Genomic DNA, 14,158 nt, shown 5'->3' with positions numbered 1-14,158 from the left:
TGGGGCCCCCGCACCGCAGGGTCTGTGGGGCCCTGTATTAACGCCACTGCTAGCGATGAACAACATTTCACAGAGCGCAGGCCCGGAATAAAATCAACATCTGAGGTAGAGAGTGGAAGAACTCCTATTCGAAAAGTGTCCTGGTGTAGTCCGGCCAGCGCATTGTGGAACGTATCAGTGCAGGAAGTGGAAATAAATATTCTGAAATGGAGATCGATGAACATTGGCCAGCTAAACGTGTTGCTGTTATTGCGGTTCTGCCAATACCTTGTGTGCAGTTGAAGTTAGACAGTGCCGGCGGTACTGGGTACAGTATTTAAAGAACCTGCAAGAAGACAAGCTTCGTTCCCATCTTCACCTCATCTGGATTTGATTTCTGGTCTTCATCTCGCCTGGAACCCGGCTCCAACTTGCTGTGACATCCTAAGGAAAAGAGAAAAAGACATCTTTCAGGCACTATGCAAACAAGGTAACTTTTAATTATCCTGCAAAAGGCTAACACTCCCAAAACTAAGAACGAGACTTTAAGATTGATTGACCTTTAGAGAAGGGATCAAGAAAGTCATTCTGATCTAAAACTGTTATCAGAACATTCGAGAAAGGTGTGACTAAACACTGAACTGTGGAGAAATATATTAACCGCATAACACTTTTGCATGCAAGTGGCGCTCTCGAAAGAGGCATATGAGACTGGAAATTGTTGTGAATGAGAGATTGTGCAATGGAAAGGTTGTACTTGTCGCATGTGTTTCTTTGTAGACAATATTGTTTTTAATCCAATCCCCAATAAATAAGGAATCATTGAAATAAATGAATTATTTAATCTGATGTATATTAAACACATATTTTTAAAAAAGTGTAAGAATTAAAGAAATGGGGGTATCATATATAATGGAATAGTGTGAATCCAGATATCTCCGATAAATATTTGCCAACCCAACTGGAGGTTAGAAGTTCCAACCCCATAAAGGGGTGAGAGTTGGTCATATTTTATGCGTATGTGTGTTTGATTAGGAGCACCATTGATCGCAGCCAGTCATGTGGTACATTGGCAATCTAAAGGTCAGGGTGCACATTGGTATTTTGGTTATGGGGCATCTTGGTGTTCAGCAGGTCAGAGGACCAGTTGGCATAAGAGTTGCCAGACTTTCAGGTGGCTTTTGGTAGTGTGCTGATCAGTTGCTAAGTTGGCGGTCTCCTGGTCAAGGAGCACATTGGTCTGTCGCTGGTCAGATATCATTTTGATGGTTTACTGCTTTGGCTGCATGTTGGTTCTTTGCAGGTCAAGGGGCAGTTGGTTATCCATAGGTCCTTTCAGAGGCATGATGATGTTCTGAAAGGATGCCTGTCGGGGATAACAGTGGTGTTAATCTACTCAGGAAATGTGATGGTGATCTACCACTTAGAAAACATATTTTTCAGCTGGCAAGGGGGGATTGGTGGTCTGCCTGTCATGTGGTGGTATTTAGTGATCTCTGGAGTCAGGTAGCTTGATATTGGTCTGGTAACGGGTCATTAATTGTCTATTGGTCAGAAGAACAGTCCCCACCAATTGGCAAAGAGCACAATAATGATCTACTCGTTGCTGGACAAATTAGGGGCCTGTTTATCAGCAGACATTATGGTAGTTTACTGGTCACAGGGCATACTACTGCCGGTCCAGTCCAGAGCACTTTACTAGTCTGCTACTGAGAAGGTTTTTAATGATCTGCTGATCAGGAGACATATTTGTGATCCCCAAGTAAGAAGCCAATTTCAGCATGCTCATCACATGGTATGTTTGTGGTCCGCTAGCTGTATGGCATATTCGTGGTTTATGTTGATGGTCTCTTATTTGGGCGTGATGGTCTTCCACTGATCATGGGCAGAGTCACAGCTGCTGAAGATACAGAACGCGGTGTCTCTTTAAATTGTTTCAGGGAAGTGATTGCCAATACTGTGTGACTTCCTGTGAAGTAGACCTGGACGTTCTCCAGTTTACTTAAGATTGTTTTTGTTAGAACATGTGAGAACAGCATGCGATTGCAAAACGTTTGGTGAATCAATGAACATCAGAAGCTACAGGTAATCAATGGGACACATTGAAATAAATGGAATGAGTAGGGTGGGGGGACAGATTTGAGTAAATGTTCATGATAAACTCCGTAGGTGTCAGACACTGCTCACGAGGAGTTTGACGGGTGTGATAAACCAGGAAAAGAGAAGGGGGAGGGGGATTCAGCGGGTGGACAGAGCAACATGTTCCCGATCACATCCAATGTTTAACCGGACGTAGTGCAGGTCAATATTTACTGACAGGAGTAAAGTGCCTTCCCTCTCTCGTCGCTCACCTGGACAGGGGGAGGTCGCCGTGCAGCGTCGTGCCCAGGGCCTGTCCTGTGCCTCGGAGTCCCTGTCTGCCGCCCGAGAAGGACACAATCCCTGGGACACAGGTGAGAGGCGCGCGGAGTCTTCTGAGGGGGAAGGGAGGGGGATATTTTGCTCTCTCTCTGATGTGTACTCGGAAAGAAGGTGCTGCCTCTGGGCGCCTCGTCTCGAGCAGCCAGGAATCTTACACACCGAGCTTGGCGAAGGGGAGTTGGGCTCGGAGCTGCAGGCTCCTCAGAGCGGTCTTGTCTGAAAGCAAGGTCTAGCGCCTAGAGGGGAGCTGATCCACCGAGAGCTGCTAACTGACTCAGGCCAGCAGAACACGTGCCAAGTCCTGGAGAGTTATTCTACAAGCCATTCTTGTCATTTGAGTTATTTCGACTCTTTTAGTTAAAATGAACGAAGACCCTCTCCTCGAGGACTTGAAGCACTGTTTACATGGCGAGATCTTGAAACCTAATAAAATAAAATCCCAACCAGTTCCTATTCACACACAAATAAATGCAGCTCTCGCTCAAAGGAGCCTTTTTCTGTCCTCCCCCAAAAAAGTTCCAAGACGGCTCTATCTGAGCCCCAAAAGACTGTTAAGGCGGATCCAATCAGAACTTAACTGCAAAAGGGTCCTGGGTGGTGGGTTCCCTTATCCCCATAAGAAGATTCAAATTCGGGGTTTACCTCAAAATCAGACACAGCTTAGCATATACTCCGCTGAACCCTAAGAGAAGTGCAATTGTATCGCTAAAACAATATTCAAATGCTATCAGCAATCTAATAGCGCATTTCTGATATTTATATTGCTTCTTAGCACTGTGGGCCTTGTGGAAAGTTCTGGGCTTTCTTACCGATCAAGTCAGGATCACGGTGCATTGTTGTGTCTGGTGCACTGCGGACTTTGGAATATGGCTGGGTGTGACGGATGGCAAAGCCAGGACTATGTAATGTGTGTTTTTGTACTTGGTGCATATTGGGTTGGGAAGATTCTCGTTGATTCTAATGAAACTGAGATTCACCCAGATGGAAGCTGATGAAGTGAGTGTCAGGGAGCAGAGCTCTCTAAAACAGTACCAGGACTGTCCACAGTTCTTATAAGCATTATACTCCACCTAGAATTGTTACATTTAAATCTTACTGAAATGGTCATTATCTGACTCACTCACTATAAGCTTGTGAAAGTTGGAATTTGTAAGCTCAGGGAGAAGGCATGGAACCTGAGAGGGGTAAGACCCCACCCCACCTTTCAAGCCCAGGCTTGCTATTCTGCCACTTTGGCATATTCCTGGTGGGCTGCAGGCTAGGGGGTTAGGTTTAGAGCAGAATGGTCTGTCACGACGCAACAGCATGTCCGTACCCCGCTCTAGTTGTGGTCCCCTGCAATAAGGGGCTAGTTTGAACATTTTTGCCTAGACAGACAATGGTTTCCAGTACGACCCAGCCTCCATTTCTAAGTGGTCTCAAGTGTATCAGAAGTTTTCCTTGCAGTTTCCTCAGAGAGTGTAGATTATTAGGCACTAGGCATGTACAGGGTCTGCATCAGGTGTGCATCAAATTGTGGCTGAATCTCTGTAGTATAAGTCCCTATCCAAGCACAAGACCAAGTGTTTCAGGTATGGAAATGACTGGTGTCACCCTGTGGACTGAGCGCATACAGGCCCAGCACAGCCCCCAACAGCAGCATATCAGTGGACTGAGCCCCTACCAAGGCAAAGAGCACCTTTTTCCAGGTGGCTCCGAGTTGACTGAGCCTCTCAACCAGCACTTTGCAGGTGTGGGACAGTCGAGTGTTCTTCTATTGATACATTTTCAGGTTGGGTGAAGTGTCTGTTAACAGAGAAGCTTCCTTGAGTAGTTAGCCACGGGCAGACATTCCTATCAGGGGGACAGGCGCTGTCATCAAGCATGCATGCATTGAGTCCTTGACCCTGGGTAAAATATCCCATATCATGGTTATGATCAAACCCAGCAAAAGGTAATGTTACATTATGTAGTATTTTTATATACCTATGTATGCAACCCTAGGATCTCCTTAAAGCGTTGAGAAGGGGAGCAGCCAGGGAAATGAGAACCCAAGAGGGGGAAAAGAACGAACAGATGGACTAAATGATTGAGGATGCATGAAGTGGTCTTTCTCAAAATGCTAGAATCTCACTGTGTGACGCGGATGATCTCAGGTGCTAACCAGCAGGTACAGAGGGAGTGAGCAGAGCGGGTTAAAGGGGGCAGGCAGGAGAGCATTAGGCACTAGGCTGCAAGAGGTAACTGCAGCTCCAAGGCAGTGACAGAACTGTCGCTACAGCTGCATCTCAGAACTGACACCTCTAGGGATCAATGCCTTTGACAACAAGGGTTCCTTTGATGTTCACTTAGAAAAGGCACATGCTAAGGGACAATAAATGCAGGACCAAACAGGTGCCAGGCACCAAACTAAGGGACTAGAGGTGGACCAGCAACAAGGGGGAAAAAAGTAACAATATTTATGCAGATAGTAATTATCAATGGCCAATACATCATAGTTTGTAATCCACAAGGTGCTAGTGAAGAGTGCGAACAAACAAATGCTGTCAAAAAAACAGAATAATCTAAAATCAGTGCATGAGGACATTTCTGGATGTACGTATCATGCAAACAAATCGCGCCGTAACTAAACATCACATATAAGAACTTTTGAGGTCTAAGCTCCCTCTCCAAGTATGCTTGTCTTAGGATGCTTAAGGTGATGGCTAGTCCAAGCATAGATGCGAGTTTAAGAAGGTTTATTCGTATCAAGATATTCGTGTACTTCCCCACCCCACCAGGAGCATGGTGCTGTCAGCCAGCCCCCAAACAAATGATTTCTCACATCTGAACTGGTGGAAATCCCCATGACACATACATGCTTCATGACATCACTCCGATTGGAACACAGATACCCCCCTCACAAGATTTATGTGATGCCATTGCAAACCATTTCGAAGACAAAGTTAATTTGATCTACAACAAATTTCCTGAAGCAAGTGACCAATTGGGAGTAGAACCCCAGTGCTTCCCCTCTAAAGTTGATAGTTCGGCAATACTAGAGAACTTTGTACCCCTTAGGACTGACTCCGTCTGTGAAATGCTGAAGACTGCCAAATCAGGGTTCTCTTTAGACATAGTGCCAGCCAAGATCTCAGCAATGTTGGCCAATCAGTTGTCCCCACCATCTACTCTCGATTAAACCTTTCTATGAGCTCAGGTAGGCTTACACTAGATTGGAAGGCTGCACAGCTCATTCCCATTCGTAAGAAGGCCACTTTCCCTGGCTCTGACCTATCCAATTACCGCCTTATCTCGCTTCTCCCTCTGATTAATAAACTGCTGGAAGGACACCTTAACTAAAAACTTATGGAGCACTTAGAATCCAACCGGTTCCTAGATTCTTCCCAATCCGGCTATAGAGCCATGCATAGCACAGAAACTGCTCTCTTAGCAGTAACAGATTACATCAGAAGTTCCCAAGATACAAATCAGCCTGCTCTGTTAGTGCTGCTTGATTTGTTGGCAGCCTTCGATACAGTGTCCCATCATAGACTGCTCCAGAAATTAAAAGAGATGAGTATTCAGGACGTCGCCCTACAATGGTTCGTGAGTTTTCTAACTCATCGAACCCAGACCATCAATTTAGGCACTTTCAGGTCCCGCACCATAGAGCTCAACAAGGGGGTGCCTCAGGGCTCTTGTCTGAGCCCCACATTATTTAACATCTATGTGGCCCCCCTTGCCAAAACCATTAGAGCCACTGGATTTACTCCCCTTTCATTGCGGATGACACCCAAGTTCTCATCTCCTTTAATAACGATCTACATACTACCGAAGCACGCTTCTCTGAGGGTATGAAATCCCTCTCGATCTGGATGACTGAGAATTTTCTCCAGCTGAATACAAGCAAGATGGCGATTATGCACTTTGGTGAAGCCCAACTGCTCTGGTCCCCAGATTGGTGGCCAACTGACTCGGGTATAGCACCTACCACCAAGTTTTCAGTTTAAAATCTGGCATTTGCCTAGACCAGTCTCTCACTATGAAAGATCAGGTAGTGGCTACCCCAGGCACCTGCTTTCATATGATGAGTTGGTTGCACAGAATATTCCCTTTACTTCCAATTTCTCTGCGGAAAACCCTACTACAGACACTGGTGATCAGCTGCCTCGACTACTGTAATGCTGCTATGGCTGTCAATAGCGAGTCTCTATTAAACAAACTCCAAGTTGTCCAAAACATAGCGGCTCGCCTCATTCAGAATTTGCCAGCCAGACCAGCCTCTCTCCCCCTCTCACGCTTAATCCACTGGATTCCTATACGCAAGATAATTATATTTAAGATCTGTTGCATAGTGCACAAATCATTGAATTATTTCCTGCGTTAGGAAAACATGCTCTGAGGGGAAAGCTTTCTCCTATCTGGCCCCTTTATATTGAAACCACCCTCGCATCTACGGAAGTGTATGGACCACTTTCATTTTAGGAAGCTTTACAAAACTGAACTTTTCAGCTTATGCTGCTTGCCTGTGGCGCCCGCTGCGCTGCGCTGAGATACCCTTCTGGAGTGATTCATGTGCATTATAAATTAAATTAACATAAAATTATATTAACAAACCCAAAACTGCACACTGCACAGGACTACCATAACAGCTGTGTAATCACCATGCCTGTTCATGCACGAGGCCTGAACCTCTTCCTTCAGATTTTTCCCTATCAAAACATGAAGACCCTCAGAGCATGCAGTGGTACTGGAAAACATTTCCAATTGTTGGTGGTGACCAGTGACATCAGCTCACTGGAATAGTAGGTTTTGAAAAATAAGAGTATTTTTGAACGAACGAAGAAACAAACTCTTTGTGAGAGAGAGAGACAGAGAGTGTATGAAGTTCATATGCATCTTAACCAGAGATTCGTAAATCTTTGCATTAATTTAGCCAAATATCTTCTATTGTTCATGATCTTTGATAGTGATCAAATTATCAATCAAAATTATGCCTAGGTGCTGATAATAATCGACCACAAACAACCACAGGAAGAGCCCTTATGATGGCCAGTTTTAAAGGATGGTCTAACGAAGAGTTCACCTCATGCTCAGCCTTTTCATCAGTGATTTAAGGCATTATTTCTCTACCACTCAAAAACTCAGGGGGAAGCTTGGATACATTACTGGAACTGGTTTAAAGGACTGACACATCTTCTCCAATTAACAACAAGCACCGGCAAAGCCAATTAGCCTGGATATTTTAAAGGCGAAAGTGCTTCTCAGTTGATTGGTTAATTTGTGTGTTGGTTGTGTGCCTGTGTCATTGGGTAAATGTGAAAATAAGTTTGCTGTTGGCAGATGAGCAACTGCATGGATGGATGAAAGAACGAGTGACATGGCTATGTGTCTGCAAATGTGCATTTTCTATGTGCATTTTCTATGTGCATGAATGTATGGGAGGCTGGATGAAAGGCTGGGCGAATGGATGGACATACAAAAGGTACAGCAATCTTCTAGGCTGAACCTTCACAGAATGGGTGCCTGCTCCCAGGACATAGCGATTTCCCTGCCCATACCAGCGCGGGCAGGTATACCTCTGTTTTCTCTTGCTTAGCGGGAGCATTTTTAAATCTTCGACAAGCGGGAGCAAACATCAAGTTTGCTTCACAAATGCTCCCGCTCGCTGGTAGCGGACTTTAGATCTAATTCCCCAGATCTAAGTGTAGCACCCGTCTGGATGCGGGGAGCCGGCTAGAGCCTTGGGAGCCTTGGGGCTCCTTCCTTTTGCCTCCAACAACAGTGTGGTGGGTGCCCTGGGTGGGTACCCAGGCACCCACCGTATGTTTTCTGGCCCCCAGGGAATGGGGTTCCAGGGTCCGAAATCAGTCCATGGAGGGGGGGCCTTGTCTCCCCTCCCCCTTGAATATGGTGCCAGGCCCTGGGGGATGGGGTCCCTGGGGCCGAAATTAGCCTGAGAAGGGGAGGGGCACGTACGCCTCTCCACCTTGGATATGGTGCCAGGCTCCGGATATAGGGTCCCAGGCCGAAATAGACACGGGGAAGGGGTTTGCATGCCCCCTTCAATATGTTGCCGGGTCACAGGGGGGTGCGGTCCCCAGGGCAGAAATTGGCCCGGGTAAGGGGGCTGCATGCCCCCCCCATAAAAGTTTTGCTGGACCCCAGGAGATGGTGTCCCCAGGACCTAAATCTGCCTGGAGAGGAGGTCCTGTTCCCCCTTCAAAACTGCACTGGGGGATGAGAACACATGCTCCCCTGCATAAAAATTGCTGCTGGCCCCATGGGATGAGGTTCCTGGGCCCGAAATCGGCCTGGTGAGGGCCGCCTGTCCCCCTCACAATAAATTACTCATTTACCCGGGGGATGGGGTACCTGGGGCTGAAAGCAGTCCGGGAACGGTTTAATAAAATAAAACAGGCCTGGGGCTGTGGTCTCAAGGGCCAAGCCCTATGGCTAACACCCCACTGTGCACAGCCGCAGGCTGTGCGCAGCGTGGAGTTGGCGTTATGGGGAGGTGTTGGTGGCAGGGCCTCATGAGAGTTTCAGTGTTTGCAAACAGAGTGGGACAGAATGAGCTCTCTCCATTAAGTAAACAGTACTCAGTTCTTTACTGATAACTTAATTTCTTAATGTAGGGCCGGTATGTGTCGGATTTGATACAGATAAAAGTTGTCCGTAGTTGGAAATTTGTTTTGGATTGGCATTCACTACTTTGGCTTTCTCTGAACAGCTGTATACAGATTGAACACCACACTCAATAAGGGTTTCCCATATATCTTTAGTTGAATTTTAATGTGAACTATGCTATCTGTAAAGTGTATGCGCCAGGGTCAATGTTGCACAAAATGTGTTTTTTCAACACCTAAGGGAGTTGTTTTTGTGCTGGTACTAATGATGCCTAATCCTCTCTTGAGCTATTTTATACTTACTGTTAGACCTCTAATGTCACAGTCATTTATACAGAAATATGAGGGAAGCGAAGCTTGGATGATGTCATCAATGATGTCATTTGAGATGTCATCAGTACTGTCACATAACACGCCATGAGTGATGCCATAGATGAGGTCATAAGCAGTGCATGGCGGGGGCGCTGCTACCTATAACTGGTGAATTGCAGTGTTTTTTTTAGTTCAAAACGTTAATGCTGTCACTGACAAATATATATATATATATATGAGTGTCTCCATGTTACCCTGCTTTCAAGGCCGCACTTACAGCAGTTAAATTCAGCGGATTTCTTTATTTGGAGGATAAAAATGAATTAATGGTGCACAACACACACCACAACTCTCAGCATGCGCGAGCACTGGAACTCACTTGGGAGGCCCACCTGAGAGCAGTTACCTCCCAACATGCAGAGGGGAAAAGATGGTGTGTTACTGCTTCTGTGGACTGTTAGCAATCCTCTGATGAAAAAGCAGGAGCTCTGAAACGCATCAAGCTATGGAAAATGTTTGGAATTAAATGCTGGTTTGAAAGTCAAGTTTCTGATGAAACATCCTTTGCTGAGTGTGTCTTCAATTTTGAACAACAACTTGGGAAAAATAACTATGTATATATATATATATATATATATATATATATATATATATATATATATATATATATATATATATATATATATATATATATATATATACCTTTGTCCCATGGACTTTGATTTTTCCATCTCCCCTACTTTAGCAACTGGTGGACTCATGAAAATTATATCTAAATATAAGGCTACATTAATGAAGTTTTTAATTGATCTTGATCTTAATTTGTACTTTACATTTTATAGATCTTACTGAATAATTTTGATGGAATCATTGACTATTACACGATTTAATGATGCTTGTTTAATTGCAAATATGACCCTAGGCGCACTGAAAATTCATGGGGAATTGGATAAGAATAATGATGGGACAAAGTAATTCGTTCGATATTGGGTTTCTAACATGAAATGAAATGTCAACTCTGTGTTTTAAATGTATATATATATATATGAATTTTTATCCTGCACCTGCAGTTTTTTGGCACTGAATGTACTTTACAAGCAAAGTCTAAATGGGGGATGAATCAACCCATGTTTGCCAAAGAGGATCAGCAGTCTAGCTGTTGAAAAATAGAAAACAGAAACAAGGGGTTAAGCACTGAGCACTTTAGAAATACTGTCTAGACATGAATGACTCTATGGTCTAGTAGAAGGCTATTGGAAGCCGAAACGAGTAGACCGTCCTGTTTGTTCGTTTGCACTATGGTGTGTGAAATAAATCATCTTTAAAATCATTACCTCTGCTGTGGGGCCGTGACTTCGCTGCAAAAAGAATCCTGCATGGAATGAGAAGGAAATTCAGGAAATCGCCAGTAGGTATATATAGTTAGGACCTAGTTACCATAGGAAATTCCAAACATTCTATTCGGAATAACTTTCTGTAATCTTCCTTAAATTTGCCTCGCTGCGCTCCGCTCCTTCCCTGAAAGTTTCAGGGGGATTCGTCAAGCGGGTGCCGAGAAAAAAGGGGGATCCCAAAACGTGTTTTCCCCATGTTAATTTCCATAGGGACATTCTGACAAGGCTACAGCTCGAACGGCTGAACGGAATTACACCAGATTTGGCAAAATGGTAGGGACTGGTATGCAGCAGTGCCTTTTGTATGTTTGGTGAAAATCCCTCCAGTAGTTCTTGGAAAAACAGAATTTGAAATTTTTCAAATGGCATTTTCTATGGGACCTTTAGACACGTCTACAGCCAGAACGGCTGAACGGAATTACACCAAACTTGGCAAAATGGTAGGCACCGGTATGCAGTAGTGCCTTTTCTATATTTGGTGAAAATCCCTCCAGTAGTTGTTGAGAAATTGAATTTGAGGAAATTACATATCTATATGCGCTCAACATTCTATTGGGAATAACTTTGGCGCCGATCGAGGAATCTGTGTGTAATTTTCCAGAATTTTGTTCAGCTCCGCACCGCTCCATCCCTGAAAGTTTCGGGGGGATTCGTCAAGCAGGGGCCGAAAGAGGGGTCCCAAAACGTGTTTTCCCCATGTTCATTTCCATAGGGACCTTTAGGCACGGCTACAGCCCGAACGGCTGAATGGAATTACACCAAACTTGGCAAAATGGTAGAGCCTGGTATGCAGATGTTTCTTTGCTACGTTTGGTGAAAATCCCTCCAGTAGTTCTTGAGAAAATTGAATTTGAAAATTTTCAAATGGCATTTTCTATGGGACCTTCAGACTCGGCTACAGCCCGAACGGCTGAACGGAATTACACCAAACTTGGCAAAATGGTAGGGACAGGTATGCAGTAGTGCCTTTTCTATATTTGGTGAAAATCCCTACAGTAGTTGTTGAGAAAATTGAATTTGAGCAAATTATATATCTATATGTGCTCACCGACGTACGTGCACCGTACGCGTACCGTACGAGTACCGTACGCGTACGTGCGCGTACCCTTACGTGTGCGAGCGAGTTTCTGATTGGCTGGCAGTTGACTGTCAACATTCCAAACTGTCCAAACCAGGAAGTGTTGGCCACCATCTTGTTTTTCAGGAGAACTGAGGCACAAGAGAGCCCAAAACAAGAGTGGAAAACACGAAAAGGGGGCAGGGTAGAGACCCCCAAAAGGACCCCCAAGGGCAAAAAAAAAATAAAATAATAATTCGAAAAAAATTGCGTGGTACGCGCACCGTACCATGCGCGTACCGTGCGGGTACCCCGCGATTTAAAAAAAAACGTACTTTTTTTTGCACTTGGTGGTCCTTCTGGGACCCCCTGAGAAGGGCTAGGGTGTCAGGGGGTCTCAACCCTGCCCCCTTTTCGCGTTTTCCACTCTTGTTTTGTGCTCTCTTGTGCTTCACTTCTCCTGAGAAACAAGATGGCTGCTCAGGTGGTCCCAGAAAGATAATAACATATATAAACGTTATCATTATTAGAATTTACAAAACCTTTGAAATTTATTGAAAAAAAATATAGGTTTCACGCCTGATATAGTTAGGAATTAGCATTTAAAAAACCTTGCAAATTCACTGAAAAAAAACATAGGTTTCAAGCCTTATATAGTTAGGAATTAGCTTTTAAAAAACCTTGCAAATTCACTTAAAAAACCATAGGTTTCAGGCCTTATATAGTTAGGAATTAGCATTTAAAAAACCTTGCAAATTCACTTAAAAAACCATAGGTTTCAGGCCTTATATAGTTAGGAATTAGCATTTTAAAAACCTTGCAAATTCACTTAAAAAACCATAGGTTTCAGGCCTTATATAGTTAGGAATTAGCATTTAAAAAACCATTGAAATTGCTCCTATATAGTTAGTTATTGGACAGGCAGTTTTTCATTCAAATGGTGAAAGTGCCTATTTGGAAAGCAGCGTTCGGCGCACATGGTATCTTTACAGCATGTTGTTTCTAGCCAACATATACCTATACTGGATATCCACTCACTAATTAAGTGCGGGTTCCTGTCACCTTTCGTTGTTAAATATGACCTTCCGATGCCTCATTGAAAGCAGCCTTTTCATCCCCCTCACCCCTCCCTTTCTGGGTTTAAGCTACAATTGTACGTTGACTAAGTCAAGATGGCTCGTGATCCTTCTGTCAAGGGCAGGTGATTAGGTGGCACCTGTTTCCGCTGCTTTTATCCAGACAGTGGAAAAAATAATAGTGATGGTAGGATGGCTTTGTAAATGAAAAATGTATCTTTTTCTGATTTTTATATTTTTTTATATGAGATATTTTTCTCCTATTCGGTTTAATGGTGGTACAATGCCCATTAGTTAGTTAGTTATCCAATGTTAGACTTATGTTCTGATTTGTTTCCTTTGCCTCAAATTGTAAAGCGCTCTGATATCCTTTGGGATCAAGTTCGCGCTATATAAAACTTCATAAATAAATAAATAAATAAACTATATTTCGCGCACCCGCAATCCACTGCTGATGATGTCACATATTACATCATTCATGACATGGTCAGTAACATCACTGATGACATCACTGATAACATCTCAAATGACATCACTGATGACATCACTGATGACATTTCATTTGACATCACTGATCACATCACTGATGATATCATTCATGTGATAATACGATGCACCTCCTCACACTCTAATATACCCTTTGATACACCCACTGTTAAATACAGAGTACCATTCTTGAAACCATTGACACACCAATACCAGTTACTACATACGCACTCACTGATTCCTAGGTCTACACACATTCACTCATTCACCCATGAAATCACTCATGCATACAGTCACTCATCAATACAACACTATAATATGCACTCATACTCATACACCTATACAGACACTCACACACTGCCACTCATCCATGGAGTTACTCACACACCTAGTCAGTCATGCAAAGAATCAATCACACTTCCATTTCCTCAACTATACAGTTATACACACAACACCTTACTTATTCAAACATATACTAACACATACTTACTCAATTATACAATCACTGATACAAGTAAACAATGATCCATACAGCCACTCGCACATTCACTGGCTCTCATGTATAGTCATTTATACATGCCAACTCTCACATGCCCTGTGTTATACATATGTGCTTACTTGGACATGTAGCACTGAGATATCCATTCACTCACCAACACACCCATGCACACAGTCAATCGCCCTTATAGCTGTTTCAACATGCACTCTTGAACTCATACACCTAGTGAATCAACTGCTCACACATCTATGCACAGAGTCACACAGTCACACACCTCCCAGCCACCCACACACACACTCAGTCTCCCATTCAAATACTTGGGCAACCAATCAATAACCCATTTA

The 14,158-nt window shown here is 43.8% G+C and overlaps 1 protein-coding gene across 4 annotated transcripts in view; it reads left to right on the top strand.

Moving 5' to 3' along the window:
• The first annotated feature begins 279 nt into the window (after positions 1-279).
• The window catches only part of SERPINF2 (serpin family F member 2), a 301,526-nt gene continuing 287,647 nt past the window's right edge, over positions 280-14,158 (top strand). For 2 of the 4 annotated variants that reach the window (XM_086955201.1, XM_086955198.1), the window contains exon 1: positions 2,030-2,064. In XM_086955201.1, coding sequence (XP_086811327.1) covers positions 2,045-2,064 — 20 coding nt within the window. In that variant the 5' untranslated portion in view covers positions 2,030-2,044. The other 2 variants (XM_086955199.1, XM_086955200.1) reach the window with 2 other exon arrangements.

Source organism: Lissotriton vulgaris, chromosome 2_1 (assembly GCF_964263255.1).
Source record: "Lissotriton vulgaris chromosome 2_1, aLisVul1.2, whole genome shotgun sequence".
Lineage (NCBI taxonomy): Eukaryota > Metazoa > Chordata > Amphibia > Caudata > Salamandridae > Lissotriton > Lissotriton vulgaris.
This window is presented reverse-complemented; position numbering and strand designations above follow the sequence as displayed.